This window comes from Macaca fascicularis, chromosome 14 (assembly GCF_037993035.2).
Source record: "Macaca fascicularis isolate 582-1 chromosome 14, T2T-MFA8v1.1".
Classification (NCBI taxonomy): Eukaryota; Metazoa; Chordata; class Mammalia; order Primates; family Cercopithecidae; genus Macaca; species Macaca fascicularis.
Genome location: NC_088388.1, coordinates 83,121,067 through 83,141,552, shown reverse-complemented (window position 1 = coordinate 83,141,552; position 20,486 = coordinate 83,121,067). Strand labels below are relative to the sequence as shown.

The window sequence follows — 20,486 nt, the reverse complement described above, 5'->3', positions numbered from 1 at the left end:
TGTGTGTGTGTTTTATTTTTGCCTATACAAAACAAAACCCTCTAGAAAGCTACTGAAGCTTTCTGACATCATCAAGTTCTTTTCTGTGAGTCATTAAGTTGCTGAAGCCTAGAAAATCAAATTTAGTTTAGGGCTGCTTGATAATGTAGTAAAACAGTAAATTGTGATTCACCAATTAGTTCATGTAATTAGAAAATCAAAAACAAGCTCTGAGTGGGTGGTGGACACACCTAAGTAAAGTCCATTGTCATTGTCATTCTATGTGTTCACTTGTTATAATTTTAATAACACCTTTAGGTGATGATACTACATTCAAATATTTTTGTGAAAGAGAATCCACAAATATCTGTGTTTATAAATTACACAAGTAAATTAATTACTTAGTTCAGTCACTCATTTGTTCACTATCTTTTCCTTCATTATTTTCTTTCCAGGCTCTGTGTTAGGTCTATCTGGGCCTTGCTTGCATAGAACTCTCATTCCCTGGTACTGTGTGTAAATTCTTCAAAGATAGAAAAGTAAATGTAAGTTAGAATCCTACAAAAAGGATGGCTTTATAGTTAAAATGTAGTCCTTCTGGCTGCTTCCTAAATTCCAATGATGTTGTCAGGACACGTATCAGAAATAAGAAACAACCAGTTTGAGAATTTTCTTGCTTAGAGGTTTTGCCTGGTTGAGAAGAATTATGTGATAGATAAAAATGAGAAAGGAATAGTTTTTAGATTATTTTAAACCAACGTTTCATACGACCTCTGTGCACATTGGTGGAAATCTAAGGTGTCTGGCTGTATTTAAAATGTATTTCTCTCCGTAAATTCAAATCAATACAAGGATTGGTTGGATGGTTGAAACAATTTGTCACTAAGCACTTCAAAATGTGTCTTACTTTGCTCTTTTCTTACTGCTACTGAGGTACATAGGTATGGTTATATGGTCCAGGGCTTTCCAATAAAGATAATAAAAGGATGATGGGGATGAATTACCTGAGCTTGAGCCACTAAAGAAAAGGTATTTCTCGGATGATGCAGTCATTTTCATGCTATTTTACTGTTCAAAAATGAAACAATGTTGTTCTACCATTATCAGTGATTTTTAAGCTCATATTTTAGTGTTCAAACATAACATTTTTAAAAAAACAAGAAAATTATTTTCCTCGTAATTGTATCATTGCCCCTAGATGATTTGTTCTTTGTAAGCTCACAATACGTATTTTGTATTATTACACCTCACTACAAAAAATAATCACAGAATTCTAAGGGAAGCAATAATCTTTGATTATTTTTTGTAGCATCTCAGTCATATATTTTAGAATAGCTTGGATTATATTTCACTTGAATGAAAATGCACAATCAGAAATATCAAGAAAATGTGGTTATTTATAGTTAGAATGAAAATTTAACTCCCAAGCATTATTTAAAATGCAGCTGTGTCCTCCTCAACATATATTTAATAGTTCTCTTCTTATTTTTTCCCTATTTATAGGTCAATGGAACAGAAATTGAATATGAATTTGAAGAAATTACACTGGAGAGGGTAAGAAAAAATTTTTTAAAATCCAGAGCCCCAATCTTGCATTCACATTCTGTTCTACATCTTAATGAGTTGTCTTGTGAAATTATACAATTGTGTTTTATAACCTGGAAGTTTCCCACAGGACTCACAATGAGAATATTAATGAAATGCTCACAGTAGAAAGCATTGAGACAGCAGACCAAATAACAGAATGTTCAGTATGTAAATTTCATTGCCAGGATTTGGAGAAATGAATGGGAAAGAGAAATGTTTGATGAGCTTGTACAGCACTTTGTTCGTAATGGTTTTATTATTAGTGTTTTGGCTATACATTATTTAGATATGTTACAAGACGTTTTCATTTGTGTGATATCGATACTATCATCATAACTATAGTTACCATGCGTTTCTTATTTAGTTAAAAAAAAGTGGTGCATTCTAAAACTACTCCCATAGGAAAAAACACAACAACCCCATAGAGCTCTGCAAATACACTGGTAGGGCCCTGGCAAAGTCCTTTGACAAATTAAGGAAACTCTGCAATGCAATCCTAATATATTTAGATATTTTGCAGAACGATAAGAGAAAGGCCAAAGACCATGTAGAAAAAAGTGACCAGAAAGCATTAACAGGACATTCATTTAAAAAGAAAAAGCCAATAAACAAATGAAAACCTGTTCAACCTCATTAAGAACAAAGGAAGACATTGAGAGCAAACAGGTTTTGCCTGTCCATTTGGCAAAAACTTAAAAGGAATGTGAATATTCAATGCTAGTGAGAGGTTCTGAAAATTAGTACAACCCTACAAGAGCAATTTGGAAACATAGATTAAAAGCCTTTAAAATGAGTACATTTTTTGACCCAGAAATTGTACTTACAGGAATGGACAAATGCACAAAGAATGTGCATATTGACATGATTTATAATAGTAAGGTTTGAAAAACATAGATGTTAAATAATAAAAAAGGATAACATGTTTATTATATATTCATATAATAGAAATTATATTGAAATATATTGAAATAGTACTTTAGAAAATATTTAATTACAAGGATAGAAGATCTACCTAGATTATATTATTAAATCAAAAATTGAGTTTTAAAATGATATTTAAAATATAATTCAATAAACACAGAGCTATGTAATATAATATATATACATAAATACAGTCATAAAGCCTGGAAGGATATACACCAAATGTTATGCATTTTGGTGACTAACTCCTGTTAAGGATTTTGGGGTAATTTTTAGTTTCTCCTTGCTTATATTTATAAATAAACCTACTATGATAAACACATACCACATTTAGCATAAGAAATAAAAATGTAAATATTTTCACTAAGCTATCATTCAAACATAAATTAAGATTCCAGACCTGCACTTTTTATCCTTTTTATCTCCTTTTTAGTTGACTAATTATTCACTTTCCTGAGTCAGAGCATTTCTCATCTTCAGGCTGATTTTTATCAAGTGCGAGTGCTTTTAAACAAACATTTACATTGAAACTTAAGTGTTTGACAGATGGGTTCTTTAAAACTTCCATTATAAACTTGATAAAATTTTAATGGTATCCTAACTGGAGAACAGTGAGGCTTATGGAAAATCAGCTCAAATGAGACAAAAAACCCCACACATTTCTCCTAAATCATTAAGTTTCTCTCCAAGACAAGCTGTATGATTTATGGAATGCAGTACAACATGAAAATGTGGGGCCTTTCTAAACACAGGACTCAATGCAACTGAACAGGTCTCATGCCCAGGAAGATGAGCCTTCTCCTTTTTCCTTATCCAATGTACATCACCATCTTGAATAGAACACTGTTTCATTGCCCTGGTATTAGAGGTTAAAAAGTAAAAGCTAACATTGGTTTGAGAGAGAACATTCAGTAGGAGTCAGACAACTGTGGGTTCTAGTCTGGATTCTGATCTTACTTGTTTGCTGATCTTCAGCTTGTCAGTTTACCTCGCTGACTTACTGCCTTGGGGTACGTGACCATACTCTGAACTTTGTTACTGCCATTAACAGCCCCCTCTCCAAAGCCTCTATCAGGCAATATCTTTCTGAACACTTCCTCCCTTCTGTTCGTATCATTTATTCTAGTACCTTCTCATTGAAACTTCTTTAGCCCCATTGGAACCTCAGATCATTGATTTCACCATTTCTGCCTAGCTTTCACCTTTCTTTATGCCCTCTCCTCCCTCACCACCTAGCATGTATTACCTGGTCCCTCACTCTAATTCTCCCTCTCATGCACATTTTTTTTCTCTTCTCTAGCTTTCTGTGCTCATCCAGCAAAATGCCAGTCCAGGTTAGCTTACCCTGGTTAAGCCAACACTTTCCTCTTCACTCCATGCCACTGCCTCAGCAACTGGGTATGGCTAGAGAAACACTCACTCATCTCACTTTAAATTTTTAACCACTGATTTTAAGTGAACTCTCAAGACTTCCTAGCAATTCTTACACACTTCTTTAGAAAAAATCACTTTCTCATACTCTGGGACAACAATTTCACACCTTATCATATCTCCTCAAATCTCAAGCACTCCCTTCTCTCATCCTCTCTTTCAGCTGTTGACCTGCCTTAATATATTTTTGAGAAAATCCAAGTAATCAAATGAAAACCACACTTTCCCACCACCAGGTCTGCTAGTATATGCAGTGAAGGAAATTTCCTACTGCATTCTAAGACCAACTTTTTACTTGTTACCTAGACTCCATTACCACTTACCCGTTGAATGATTTTCCTTCTGCAGTTACCTCCTCTCTCTTCTACAATATCAAGCCCTATCTTGCTTTTTACTGAGTAACTTTAACACACAGTATAATATCTTTCACCTTAGAAAAAATAAGTAACCATCCACTAAACCTATGTTTTCCTTCCACTATTATTACCTCATTATTCTATTTTGCTTTACCAAAAATCTCGGAAAATTGTTTGTTTTCATTAGCTCCCCTTTATTACCTCATTTTCTTATTTTAACCTGTTTCATGTTCTCATCCCCACAATAGTCATAAATCCATTTATATCAAAGTCATAACTGGTTCCATCTTGCTAAATTGAAGCATCAGTTCTCAGACCTAACTGACTTCTTAGCAGGATTTGATGCTTCCCCCTTCCTTAAAGATATCAATATTTTAACTTCCAGGACAAAACACTCCCCTGTTCTTTTACCCCCTCAATGGCTGCCCTTTCTCAGCCTCCTTGCTGACTCCTCCTCTAAAGGTTTCAGCACTCCAGATACCCAGTGTACAGATCTCTTCTCCATCTTTTCTTCATTCCCTAAATGGCCTCATCCAGACTCATGCCCTTAGATACCAGCTGTCAACTGATGACTCCTAATTCTGAAGCCATGACATCTCCCTAAATGTGAACTTTGAATGTATATGGCTAACTGTACAGTTGGCATCTCTGCTGCTTGATTATTAAGAAAGCCCCTTCCCTGCAGTCCCTCTTCTCAGGGCCAAAGAAACTGCTACCCTAATATCCTTCATCTTGACTAATTGGTTCTATCATTTCCCATGTTATTTATGCCAGAAAAATAATCTAAAAGTCTTGCTCAATTATTCTTGATTCTCAGAATTCATGAGTAAGTCCTGCTTGTGCTACCATGAAGATATATTACAAAATCAGTCAAATCTTACCACCTGCTCTGCTGAATCCTAATTCAAACCAATTTCATTCCATGCCTCAACCATCATAATAGCTTCCACTTTTGCCCTGCTGTTATCCTCCAAGTAACCCGAGTTATCTTTTTTCAAAATATTAATATAAGCCAGATCATACAATTTATATTCTTAAGATACTCCAAAGGTGATAATTAGTTTCATTATCATTACATACAAGGCATTCTGTAATGTGACACCTGCTTCTCTCTCCAACATTATGTGCTCACCACCAACTCTTCATAAATTTCACTCTAGCCACAATGACCTTGACATTTCTCAAAAAAGTCAAGCTTTTCCTAACTCAAGGCCTGTATGTATGTTATTCTAGCTGCCTGGAAATTTGTCCTTTATATCTTTGCATAGTTTATTCTTCTTATTATTTAAACATCTGCTCAAATATCATCACCTCAGAAAAATCTTCCCTGTTCACTGTAATTAAATTAGTACCATTTCCATCATTCCTTTTTCCCATTTTATTATTACTTAATTGCACTCACCAGTATCTGAATTTTATATTATTTATTTATAGTCAATTTTGTTAACATCTATCCCTTCCTGTAAATATATGCAGTACATAAAGTCATTTCATATACAAGTTTTCTAGAACAGCATCTGAAATTTAGTATATACTCAGGGAGTGCTTGGCATCTAAATGAAGTAGGCCTTGCTCTATTACTGGAAGGACAGTAACATAGACGCACATGGACTGATTTGAATCCAGGTTTGAATTCTGGCTCTAGCACTTTCTGGTCAAGTAACTTTGAACTACATACTTAACTTCTCTGTACCTCAGTTGCCACATCTGAAAATGAAGCTAAACTGTTTATAATTACCCCATAGGGCCATTGTGATGAATGCAAGAGTTAATGTAAAGGTTTAGAGCAGCATATATAGTTACTTCTAATATTTTCTTTGGTTAACATGGTAGTTCTCACAGGAATTATTTATAAATATAATTGAGGAAGTTATTAAAGACGTAGCATTCCACTCTCAGCGAACAACTTAATGTAACAAGAACTTCTTTTGTCTCTGCTTTTCTTTTTCTTTGTTAGATGTCAAATATCTAATGACAAATAAGTTATGGTATTTGCTGTGTGCATTTACAGCTTACACTTTTTCTATGTTTAACCCCTGTAACATTTAATTTAAGTAATAATCACATTTAGTAACACTCCTATGAGGTAGATATTGCTAACTCCATTTTACATATTAGGATACTGAGACTCAAAGATTAAATCACTTGCCAAAAATCATAGTTTTATAAGAGATGGAGTTAGGATTCAGCCCTGTGTCCAACAGATACTAGAACCTGAGCTTATTACCACTGAATTAGACTGCTGTCAAAATTAAGCTTGAATATCATTTCCTCCAAAAAGATTTTCTTGGCTTTCCCTCTTGGGCAATATGCCTCTTTGAAAACAACAGGCGGGGGGCAGTAGCTCAGGACTGTAATCCCAGCACTTTGGGAGGTTAAGGGACTGGATCACAAGGTCAGGAGATCAAGACCATCCTGACTAACATGGTGAAACCCCATCTCTATGAAAATTACAAAAATTTAGCCAGACGTAGTGGCAGGCGTCTGCAGTCCCAGCTACTCGGGAGGCTGAGTCAGGAGAATGGCATGAACCTGGGAGGTGGAGCTTGCAGTGAGCCGAGATCACACCACTGCACTCCAGCCTGGGTGACAGAGCAAGACTCTGTCTCAAAACAAAACAAAACAAAAAACAACACATGAATAGAGAACTTATCACACTAGATGACGAATAAAATCTGTTTCTTCCACTGGCCTATGAATTCTATGATGAAAGAAATTTTCTCATAATGTTCTTTATGTTATCATGGTGACATAAAAAGAAAAGAAAAAGCCCTTGGGAATTTGTAAACAAGTTGACGACTCCTCATGCACAGTAGCATTGTTTAATGCATTAACCACTTGACACACAGAGTGAACTTTGTGAATATCTTTTGTACATTTATTTGTCAAGCACCTGCTAAACACAGGTGCAGGGTACAGTCCTTGTTTCATAGAATTTTTCAGCCTGGTCGAGGACATAGAAGTAAATGGGCAAAACCTATGAAGATGAGTAGATTGCTCGCAATATGTGGTCAGCATGAAGTAATTTCCTGAGGCATCATAACTGAACTGGTTTATGAAAGGTGAGAAGGAACGAGCCATGTAAAAGGGAATGGAAGCCAGACATAGTAGCTCATGCTTGAGGTCCCAACTACGCAGAAGACTGAGGCAGCAGGATCATTTGAACCCAGTAGTTCGAAACTGCAAAAAACTATGATTGTGTCACTGCACTCCAGTCTGGGCCATAGAATGAGACCCCGTCTTTAAAAAATAATTTTTAAAAAATAAGTAGTGGAGGAAGGCCTCTTAGATAGGGAGTAGCAGGTGCAAATGTTAATGGGCCCATGGAAAACTAACATGCTCAATAAAAATTCACAAATATTATACTAATATATTCATTTATGTCTAAATACACACATGCTTGGGTGGTACCTCTGTATTTAATAATTACATTTGCATATGTTTCAAATATGCTTAAAATATACACTGATAACTGCACATATATAAACTTTGCAGTTCAGTTAAGAAATTTATCTATTATCAAAATTATTTAATTAAACTATAAGATTTTAATACAGTTGACTATATAAAAACCAAAATTCTATCAAATATCTACTCGAACCCTGCCTGTTTTTTATTCCTGTCACTATTACTAAAAATAGCTAAAGAGACCTAGAAAATATGAGGAATTTAGAAACTCAAAAGCTTTATATTATTTGAAGTAACAGATCCTTAATTCTATTTAAAATTAGGAATTTTCGTAAAGATCAACAATGTGAGATGAAAGAATTTGGTCTGAATAAATCAGACATCTAATGATTTTCTAGTTATTCTGATATCTGGAGAACTGAAGAGGCCACTATTAGACAACTTTAATGGGTCTCTTCTTACCTGGCAGTTCACTAATACTGTTTTTAAAATTCCCACATTACATACCTTATAGCCTAAACTTGTTTCTTCTACAGGAATTTGCATGATGCAATAAATCAGTCATTTTTCTTTGTCCTGTAAGTCATTTTGCTTTGGCATAGGTGGAATAATGACTAACAAAAGTCAATAATGTACATTTCAGGAAATGGTTCAGATTTTTAAATTTTTTTACTAGTTGCAAAAAGAATCTCTAACTTGTCAGATGAAACATTCAAGTAGTACCACATGGCCATCATTCTGCAGCTGTTGGGAAAGCACTCCAAATATTTTTTCTTCAGTGAGGGTGGGAGGAATATGAGAGTCAAAGAAGGTAGCTGGTAGTCATTTTAGCATCTTTGCAAAACTGTAATCATGCATGCTGGTTAGCGTTATAGAAGCATCATAAATCCATTATCCATGCTTGGTCAACTAGCTACTCTTGATACAAATCATGTTGGGGGTATGTAAGCTATTAATTTCATACATGGAAAATGGATAAATTAGTCAGAGTACTCAAAGACATGGACTGTACTTAGCTGCGTTTGCTAATGTCATAAGAATCCAGAGTGTCAGGAAGGCTTGAGATATCAAAGGTGCATATGGCTGAGAGGCTCAGATTGTAATAGTAAAAGGAATTTGCGGAATTATACTCTAGGCATCTTTGAATTCTCCCTTCTCTTTTGCATTTTCCCATCCTACAAAACCCTAATTACATTCTTCTATCATTCCCAATATACTTTTGAATTATTTCCTCCTCCATCAACATTGGCAGAATTTAGCCATTAATTATTTGTCTTAAATAGCATACCTGCATCCTTTCCCAAATCCCATGTATATGCAATATTGCAGCCAAAGCGATGTCTTTAAAACATGAAAATGGTTATGTCATTTTCATCCTAAAATTTCTCCAAAGGCTCTTTATTGTCTTTAGGATAAGGTTTAAACTCTTTGGTGTGTTATTTAAGGTACCCATGGACGCCCTCTTCATCTTGCCAGCCTCATTTCTCTCTCTGAGCCCTAGTTCATATTTTAAAGTGTAGTCATTCTGAACTACTTGCAGTTACAGAAATACATTTATATAATATGTGTGAATTTTAATCAGAGTTTTATTGGTTTTGGTTAAAGGTATTACAATAATTTGGGAATAAAAATAAGCTTATAAAAACAGTGGAGGCTGGAACTTGACTACAAGTGGCCCCATACCCAACACATCTGCCCACTAATCTGCACCTAGCATTAAGTGTGTACCTCCAGGGGCAGACCCTTTAGATCACCAGGCTTTAGGGGTTGCAGCCAGCACTGTTAGGGTCAGCCTGAAGTAACATAGGGGACTAGATGGATGACTAGATATAGCTGGGAGCACCTCTTTCACTGAAATAAACCAAAATATTGAGTAAATCATCCCACTTCAAATAGATCTTTTGAAAGAAAACATTGAAAGTTATAGAGAGGTGACATAGAAACCAAAGTAGAAGAGGGAGGAAGCTGGGAACCCTGCACAGAGTTGACAAGCTCCAGGGCCAGTTCCTCGTCCTGAATGGGACTTAAAGAAGAGTGTACATTGCTGGTGAAACCCAATGCAGAAATCTAGTCACAAATGAAGAGCTTCAACCCTCTAAAAGCATCCAGAAATGAAGCCAATCAACTATACTCAATATATACCACAATTCAACGCTAAAAAAAATAAAGAATAGAAAAACAGGTCAGGTACAGTGGCTCATACCTGTAATCCCAGTACTTTGGGAGGCCAAGGTGGGTGGATCACTTGAAGTCAGTATTTTGAGACAAGCCTGGCTGACATGGTGAAATCCCATCTGTATTAAAAATACAAAAATTAGCTGGGCATGTTGGTGTGTGCCTGTAATCCCAGCTACTTGGGAGACTGAGGCATGAGAATCACTTAAACCCAGGAGGAGGCGGAGGCTGCAGGGAGCTGACATCGCACCACTGCACTCCAGCCTGGGTGACAGAGCAAGACTCTATCTCAAAAAAATAAAAATAAACTCCAAAAGCCTGTCCAAGTGATAGCAATGTCAGATAAAGGAATGCAGCCATCTCCAATGAGAAAGAATCAGTGCATAAACTCTGGCACTTCAAAACTTCAGAGTGTCTCCTTACCTCTAAATAATTGCAACAGCTTCCCAACCATAGTTCCTGATGAGATTGAAATGGCTGAAATGGCAGACATAGAATTCAGAACCTGGATGACAAGGAAACACAACAAGATTCAGGAGAAATTCGAGGAAACCAGTAAAACTATCCAAGAGTTGAAAGATGACAGAGCCATTTTAAGAGAGAATCAAACTAAAGTTCTGGAACTGAAAAACTCACTACAGGAATTTCATTGTATAGTTGCAAGCATTAGCAACGTAATAGACCAAGCTGAGGAAAGAATCTCAAGCTCAAAGACTGGTCTTTTGAATCAACGTAGTCAGACAAAAATAAAGAAAAAATATATTTTAACTGAGCAAAACCTCCAAGGAATATGGGATTATGTAAGGAGAACTAAACTACAACCCATGCTGGTATTCCCAAGAGAGAAGGAGAAAGAGTAAACAACTTGGAAAATGTATTTGAGGATATAATTCATGAACACGTCCCCAATTTCACTAGAGAGGTTGACAGGCAAATTCAAGAAATACAGAAAACCCCTGCAAGATACTATACAAGATGACCATCCCCAAGAAACATAGTCATCAGATTCTCCAAGATTAACATGAAAGAAAAAAAATCTTACAGGCACCTAGAAAAAAGGGTCAGGCCACTTACAAAGGAAATTTTATCAAGCTAACAGCAGACTTCTCAGCAGAAACCTTACGAACCAGAAGAGATTGGGGGTCTATTTTCAGCATCCTCAGAGAAAAGACATTCCAACCAAGAATTTCATATACAGCCAAACTAAGTTTCATACACAAAGGAGAAATACAATCCTTTCCAGACAAGCATAAGGGAATTTGTTACCACCAGACCAGCCATACAAGATGTCCTTGAGGGAGTTCTAAACAGAAATCAAATAATGATACCTGCTACCACAGCAACATACTTAAGTGCATAGCCATAGACCCTATAGGACAACTATACAATCAAGTCTACAAAACAACTAACAACAGGATGACAGGATCAAAACATTGTATATCTATAGTAACCTTGAATATAAATGGCCTAAATGCTCCACTTAAAATGCACAAAGTGGCAAGCTGGATTAAAAAAACAGACCCAAGTGTCTTCAAGAGACCTATCTAACATATAATGACAACCACAGTCTCAAGGTAAAAGAATGGAGAAAGACCTATCATGCAAATAGAAAACAAAAAAAAAGAGCAGAGGACACTATTCTTATTTCAGGGGAAAAAAAAAGATTTTAAAATAACAACAAGTCAAAAGTGACAAAGAAGGGCATTATATGACAATGAAGAGTTCAATTCAAAGAGGACTTAACTATCCTAAATATATACATACCCAACATTGGAGCACCCAGATTTGTAAAACAGGTACTTTCAGGTCTATGAAAATTCTTAGCCACATAATAATAGTGGGAGACTTCAACATTCCACTGACAGTATTAGATAGATTATCAATGCAGAAAACTAAGAAAGGAATAATGAACTTAAACTAGACACTTGACAAATTGGACCTAATATACATCTACAGAATATTCTATCCAGCAATGATAGAATATACATTCATCTGGTTTGTATATGGAACATATTCTAAGATCTACACGCTTTATTTGTAAAGCAAGACTCAATAAATGCAAAGAAATAAAAATCATACCAAACATACTCTCAGACCATAGTGCAATAAAAATAGAAATCAAAACCAAGATCTCTCAAACCACACAATTACATAGGAATTAAACAACTTACTCCTGAATGACTTTTGGGTGAATAATAACATTAAGGCAGAAATAACAAATTCTTTGAAATTAATGAAAACAGATATGTGAGTTACTAAAATCTCCAATATTCAGTGAAAGCAGTGTTAAGAGAAAAGTTTATAGCATTAAATGCCTGCATTAAGAAGTTAGAAAGATCTCACATTAACAATGTAACATTACACCTAGAGGATCTAGAAAAACAAGAACAAACTAGCCTCAAAGCTAGCAGATGAAAAGAAATAACTAAAATCAGAGCAGAAGTGAATAAAATCAAGATGCAAAAATATATACAAAAGATCAGCAAAACCAATAGTTGTTTCTTTAAAAGGATAAACATTATTTATAGACCACTAGCCAGAATAACAGAAATAGACGACTCAAATAAGCACAATCAGAAATGACAAAGATAACATTACAACTGATCCCACAGAAATACAAAAGATCCTCAGAGACTATTGTGATCACCTCTGTGCACACAAGCTAAAAAATCTAGAGAAAATAGATAAATTCCTGGAAACATACAACCTCCTAAGATTGAACCAAGAAGAAGTTGAAACCCTGCGTAACCCAATAATTAGTTCTGAAACTGAATCGGGGGAAAAAAAAAAAAAAAGCTAACTGTTCCAAAAAATCTAGGAAGAGGGACCCCTCCCTAACCCATTCTACAAAGCCAACATCATTCTGATACCCAAATTTGGCAGATACACAGCTTAAAAGAAAACTTCAAGCCAATATCCCTTACATGAACATAGATACAAAATTTCTCAACAAAATACTAGCAAACTGAATCCAGCAGCACATCCAAAAGGTAATTCACTACAATCAAGTAGGCTTTATTTCTGGGATGTGAGGTTGGCTCCATATATGCAAATCAATAAATGTGATTCATTGCATAAACAGAATTAAAAACAAAATTCATATGATTATCTCAATAGATTTAGAAAATGCTTTGGATAAAATTCAACATCCTTTGTGATAAAAAATCTCAACCAACTAGGCATCAAAGAAACATACCTCAAAATAATAAGAGCCATCTATGAAAGTCCTATAGTCAACATATGACGTGGGCAAAGCTGGAAGCATTCCCACTGAGAACTGGAATAAGACAAGGATGCCCAGTCTCACCACTCTTACAACATGGTACTTGAAATCCTAGCCAAAAGAATCAAGCAAGAGAAAGAAATAAAAGGCATCCAAATAGGACAAGAAGTCAAACTGTCTCTCTTTACTGAGAGAATAGAAAACTATGTATACTGTATATTCCACGAGAGTATAAAATACTATGATTCTCTACCTAGCAAAACCCTAAATACTCCACCAAAAGGCTCCTAGAACTGATGAAGCACTTCAGTAAAGTTTCAGAATATAAAATCAATGTACAAAAGTCAGTAGCACTTATATACAACAATAACATTAAAGCTGAGAGCCAAATAACAATGCAATCCTATTTACAGTAGCCACAAAAAGATTTAAAAACCTAGGAATCCATCTAACCAAAATGGGGAAAGATCTCTGCAAGGAGAACTGAACACTGCTGAAAGAAGTCAGAGATGACACAAACAAATGGAAAACCATTCCATCCTCATGGAGTGGAAGAATCAGTACCGTTGAAATGGTCATACTGACCAAAGTGGTTTACAAATTCATTACCATTCTTATCACATTACCAACATTATTTTTCACAGAATAAGAAAATACTAATCTAAAATCCATATGTGGCCAGGTGCAGTGGCTCATGCCTGTAACCCCAGCAGTTTGGGAGGCCAGCATGTATGGATCAGAAGGTTAGGAGTTTGAGACCAGCCTGACCAACATAGTGAAACCCCATCTCTACTAAACCTACAAAATTAGCTGGGCGTGGTGGCGTGCACCTGTAATCCCAGCTACTCAGGAGGCTGAGGCAGGAGAATCACTTGAACCCGGGAGATGGAGGTTGCAGTGAGCCGAGATCGTGTCATTGCACTCCAACTTGGGTGACAGAGTGAGACTCCATCTTAAATAAATAAGTAAATAAAATTCATATGCAACCAAAAAAGATGCTGAATAGCCTAAGGAATCCTAAGCAAAAAGAACAGAGCTGGAGGCATCACATTACCTGACTTCAACTACACTACAAGGATACTGAAACCAAACAGCATAGTACTAGTTCAAAAATAGACACATAGACCAATGAAACAGCATAGAGAACCCAGAAGTAAAACCACACACCTAAAGCCAACTGATCTTTGACAAAGTCCACAAAAATAAGCAATAAGGAAAGGGTTCTGTATTCAATTAATGGTGCTGGGATAACTGGCTATTCATATATAGAAAAATGAAACTGGACCCTTACCTGTTATCATATACAAAATTTAACTTAAGATGGATTAAGACTTAAATATAAGACCTCAAACTATAAAAATCCCAAAGGAAAACCCAGGAAATACCCTTCTCGACATTGGTATTGGCAAATAATTTATGGCAAAGTCCTCAAAAGGAATTTCAACAAAAACAAAAATTGACAAATGAGACCTAATTAAACTAAAGAGCTTCTGCACACCAAGAGAAACTATCAAGGGAATAACAACCAACTTACAGAATGGAAGAAAATAATCTGCAAACTATACATTGACAAAGGTCTAATATTCAGAATCTACAAGGAATTTAAACAAACAGACCAAAAAACAAATAACTCCACTTCTCTCAAGAGAAGACATACAAGTAGCCAAAAAAACATATGAAAGATTGCTCATCATCACTAATCATCGGAGAAATGCAAATCAAAACCACAGTGAGATACCACCTCATAGCAGTTAGAAAGGCTTTTGTTAATAGGTCAAAAAATAATAGATGTTGGTGGGGATGTGGTGAAAAGGGAGTGCTTTTACACTGTAGATGGGAATGTAAATTACTTCTGACACTGTGAAAAGCAGTTTGGAGATTTCTCAAAGAACTAAGAGTTGAACTACCTTTTCACCCAGCAATCCCATTACTAGGTATCTACCCAAAGAATAATAAATCATTCTACCAAAAAGACACATGCGTATATTTATCACAGCACTATTCACAATAACAAAGACATGGAATCAACCCAGGTGCCCATTAGTGGTGGATTGGGTAAAGAAAATGTGCATACATTCACATGGAATACTACACAGCCATAAAAAAAAATCATATCCTTTGTGGCAACATGGATAGAGCTGGAGGCCATCATCCTGAGCAAACTAACGCAGAAACAGAAAGCCAAATACTGCGTGTTCTCTGTTGTAAGTGAGAACTAAACATTGGATACACATGGACATAAACATGGGAACAATAGACACTGGGGAATATCAGAGGGGATAGGGAGGGAGGCAGGGTTGCAAGGGCTGAAACACATCCTAGTTAGGACCATGCTCACTTCCTGGATTACAGGTTTGACTGTACTCCAAACCTCAGTGTCACACAATAACAAACCTGTGCATGTACCCCTGGAATCTACAATAAAAGCTGGAAAAAAATTATAATTTCAAAATTCCAAGGAAAAATCAGAAATATCAAATTTAGAAGATTTTTTATAATAAAACAAAAAGTAAATAAAAATAAAAATGGTGGAAAGAAGCACAGTCTTTGAACTCAGACCTTGTTTAGAATCTAGAATCAGCCACTTTCTGAATGACCATGTGTTACTTAACCTATTAAAGCCTCAGTTTTCTCTGTAATGAATGGGATACTACTATCTATTTCATAGCATTGTGGTACCAAAAAAAAAAAAAAAAAAGCAATAACATATGAATGCCTAAAAGAGTTCCTGGAACTAGATATTAGATTATTAATATTGTTGGCTATTATAACATTTATACACAAGCATTTGTCTACCCCCTCTTTCTAAAGATGACATTGTTGGTATAACTTTAGGCTATGATTATTTGACTGTGTCAAAACGCAAATATATGCTTCTGCTTTGTGTGCGTGTGTATGTGTGTGCACATATGTGACTATATTTGTGGTTAATGGTAAGCTTTTTAAGTGATCTCTGAAATGTGTGTATGCCCAATTATTAATATATTTTTAAGTATGTTAAGTATATAAGTGGAATCTGCCCTTGATTTACAACGATAATTTTTTTCTAGAATAACCTAGCACCCTTTGCAACTTTTTTTTCCTTTGTTAATTCATGAGAACTTAGTTCCAGGCTAGATAAGAAATTACAGTGTTTTATTTTCAATAGTTTGAGACTATGATATTTTGCTCTGATACCTTCTTAAAATATTTTATTTTAATGATTCTCTATTTCTAATCTCTGCATGTAAAATACTAAACAGCTAGTGTTTTGTCTGTGCATTAAAAGCACCTCTTCTTTTTAAAGAACATCCTCCTCCTTTTAGGGAATTGCCCTTCTCCTCTTTCCAACCCCATGATTCTGGGAAAGAATGCAGTCATAGCACCCCTGGTCACACAATTGATTGATCTAGAGCTGCTCATTTGAATAACATGGTTAGCTAGTAAGAAATAATACTGATAATTAGACCAAATGAATCTCAACTAAACCCAATGAATCTGAACCTCTGGGGCTGGAGCATGGAAAATCTTTAGTTTTAGAACTATCTGAGTGGTCACATGCACAGTTTAGAAGCTGGCACCTCAGCCAAATCAAGCCAAGCAGATTGTTTCTCAGGATTTTCTACAGTGGAGTATGGGGGCAGAGAGGTGCCAGCATTCCCGCTGTGTAGTAAAGTGTGAGGTAGAAGACAGAAAAGTGGCTACCATGTGGACTTTCTGCCATATGAAGTAATGTCATCTGAAATAATGAGCCTTCCTGCAGAGAAAGCTAGAGACTGGAGATGAAAGAGAGGGAAAGAAGGAGAGAGAGAACTGGCAACTTCCAATTCCCATGTTATAACTGTCCCAAGGACCCAATCAGAAACCACCACCCTCTTTCCTACGTATACATGAGCCTTCCGATAAATTCCTCTTATATCCAAGTACCTCAAATCAGGGATGTATATCTTGCCAAGAAGTGGGGCTTTATACAAATGTATCTTGAAGTTGTACTTCAGGCATCACTATTCTGAAGTTGTCAGATAGGTCATGTCTTAGGGTCATATTGCCACAGCCTGTTCTCAAAATAAATGTTGCATTGCTTAGATTCTTCACCCTTTCTAAATTTTTTTCTAATTTTCAGCTTTAATTTCTGTGGGCACATAGTAGGTGTATATATTTATGGGGTACATGAGATGTATTGATACAGACATGCAGTGTGTAATATCACGTATCATGTAAAATGTAGTATCCATCCCTCAAGCATTTGTCCTTTGTGTTTCAAACAATCCAATTATACTTTTTTGCTCTTTTAAAATGTACAATTAAATTATTATTTAGACCTTTTCCAAATCTAATCATGTCTTTCACCATGGAGGTAAGATGATAAAGCAAAGCTCTCCAGTAGAACAACATTGGCAGGTTGCTGTAAACCTTAATACCCCAAAGCTTACACATACAGTCTCCTTTAACTCATTACTGTGTCCTAACTTCCAAGAACGAAAGAGCAATTTTCATAAAGTGGCAGGCAAAAAGAATGACTAGGAACAGGTCTGTGAATTTAGGTCTCCACTGCCTAGAAACCTTTCTGATTTGGAAACCAGCAGGCTTTTGTGTGTGCAAACTGCTTTTACAGTGTTAACTATTTGAGTCAGATGTCAGACAAAAAAAAAATGTGTGTGTTAGAAATATAGTTTACAGACATTCGGAGGGGCATTAATCTAACTTTTCTTTAGATGTAAGCTTCAAAGTCTCAGGAATGAGAAGCACCTAGTAAACATACCTCAAAGGGCTGAGTTAGATGAATCGGCACAAAATGCATTTAGCTGAAATTCAGCTGCTGACTCCAGCCTTCTCCATTTTTCTCTGTAAGTGCTCTGCTGAGTTATCTCCTTTCTTTCACCTCACAAACCCTCTGCCACCAGATTATTAACAAGTGCTGTCTTCCAGTTCATTAGTCCAAGTCTTACTGCCCTCACATCATCTAAACTGACCAATATATTTTCTTCTGTGAATCACTTGTTACAATATTACCCCATCTTTCTTTGACATAGCCCCTGGTTATTACCAGCACATCTAATGCTAGGACAGTCATGTACCACATAACAACATTTTGATCAATGACAAACTGCCTATACGACAGTGGTCCCATAAGATTATAATACCCTATTTGTACTGTACCTTTTCTATGTTTGGATATACAAATATTTACTATTGTGTTGCAATTGTCTATAATATTCAGTATTAACATATTGATTGTACTGGTTTGTAGCCTAAGAGCAATGGTCTGTAACATATAGCCTAGGCTATACCATCTATGTTAGCTTAAGTACATTCTATGGTGTTCGCACAATGATGAAATTGCCTAACAATCTATTTCTCAGAACATATCTCTGTCATTAAGCAACACATGACTGTATAAGGGTACTTTTAAAACTAACAGCTTTTAGACAAAATCTGCAATGGAAAGACTTGCACAGAAATGGCAAGACTCTATGCCCAAGTAGAATGTTCTAATCAAAGTAGATTTATTTCCATAATTTGTGAAAACAAGGTGTAGGTGGCTGAGATTTGGCAAGAAAATATCTAACTCAGGGGTATGAGTTTAGGATTCTGATGGAGTTACTGAATTCAGATGGAGTTACTGGATTCTGAGAATATTGGAAATAACAAAGATCCAGGGAGTACACGAAGAGGTCTAACATCTGAATAATATCTGGATCACTAGATTATAGGTCTTGAGAAATGGTAAAAGCTGGGAATATTGCTATTTGCAACTGAACGAATCATAATAGCTTTGGCTCTATTTTTCTGTAGCTTAACTCTCAGGCTGGCAGACAATATAAACTCACTCATTCCTAGTGCTTTCCCAACTACTTCAGCCATCTCCAGAATTGTCCCGCAGTTCTATGTCTTTACACAGTGACAACACAGCCCACACATTGTTTGGTTTATCCTCACAACTACTGTGATAGGCATTGCCCTTCTCTGAGTTGTTTCTTTCAATAGTGGACTTTTGTTGGTTATCTCTTCATGTTATTCTTCCTACCCCTTCCTAATTGTCCCTAGATTTTGGTTCAGATAAACCCTGTGCTTTGCTGGAAGCTGACATGACTCCGAATTGCAAGGGTGGGTTTTTATTGATTTAGGCCAATTGATACCCTGGCCTCCATTCGTGGTGGATATGCAACCTAATCCAGTACAATCAGAGCAAATTCCATGATTCTTACTTAGAATTTTGAGGCAGAAGTCCACCCTTCTCCATGAGCATGAAGTAAGGAACTATGTATCTGAAATAGTAGCTTGAAGCTGTTTCATGACTGTAGGGGTTTCCATCTTTAGAATGAAACCAGAATTTTAGATGGCGGAATAGATAAATGGGGGTAAGAAAACAGTCTTGGTGACATCTACAGACCATAAATCAAACCATCGTTGAAACTCTCCTTCTGAATCTTTATTACAGAAATCTATTAATACACTTTATTAGCCAGTTTGCATTGGTGCTTTTGTCACATGAAAGTAAACAACAAAACCCTATGACATAGCGGGTCATGAAAATGTTTAGGAAACTGCATAGGGCCCCAACTTCTTAGACATGCTTTAAAATGTCCATCTCTGACAGATATTTTCTCCCCTTCTTAGTCAACATAATCTTTCCCCACCCTACCCACCCCCGATTTTGGAATCCTCACTCTTGTTCTCTTCTTCATCAAGACTTTATGCTTTTGTAGAGAATTCCTGTTCTCCCTTGTACCTTCTCTCCAAACCCTTTAGTTTTCTGATGTGTTTATTAGGTTTTGAAAACAAAAGCAGGGAAATCTTTGCAGGCTACTTCTGAGTTCAACCCTGCTTCTCCCTGCTTCCTCCTATGATGAATACCTGCTTCAATGGGAAGAAAAGAAAAGGAAAAACACAGAGAGAAGTCATGAAAACACTAGTAGCTCAAAATAGAGCCTGCTTACACAGAGATGCATGTTAGGAAAAACTGAAAGTTATTTCAAGCATTTGAGCAATTGTTAGAATTCATGAGTTTACAAGCTTATATTTTATCCATTTTACCTTGATGTTGATGAGCCTGATGCATTTTAAACTCTCAGATTATCTATCCTTTGAAGAAAATGAATGTATGTATTATGAAAACAGGCATTAAAACCTGTTTGGTGAATTACGTGGTTTTAAAATTTAAGATGTTCAGTCTATATAGACTTTGCTTAAATTAAAAATCCACATGTAGTCATTTAGAAAAATGTCACCTTGGATTTAACTCAATATTACCAATCAGATTTATTGACTCTAAAATTGCTCTTCAGTCTATTACCATTTTTACCTGACCAACTTCTTGTCATCATTCAAAACCCAGCTAATATGATGTCTCCCCTGAAAAGTGTTGTCAAATATCCCCATTCAGAGTTAACTTGTCCCTTCTTTTCATTACTTCAAGGCTTTCT

At 36.0% G+C, this 20,486-nt stretch overlaps 1 protein-coding gene across 40 annotated transcripts in view; it reads left to right on the top strand.

Moving 5' to 3' along the window:
- DLG2 (discs large MAGUK scaffold protein 2) overlaps positions 1 to 20,486 on the top strand; it is a 2,233,585-nt gene that overhangs the window by 1,529,550 nt on the left and 683,549 nt on the right. For all 40 annotated transcript variants that reach the window (XR_012423578.1, XM_045370161.3, XM_065528807.2 and 37 more), the window contains one exon: positions 1,483 to 1,533. Coding sequence is in view for 39 of the 40 variants with exons in the window: in XM_045370161.3 (XP_045226096.1) it covers positions 1,483 to 1,533 (51 nt within the window). In the remaining variant the exon portion in view is untranslated. The remainder of the gene's footprint in view (positions 1 to 1,482; positions 1,534 to 20,486) is intronic.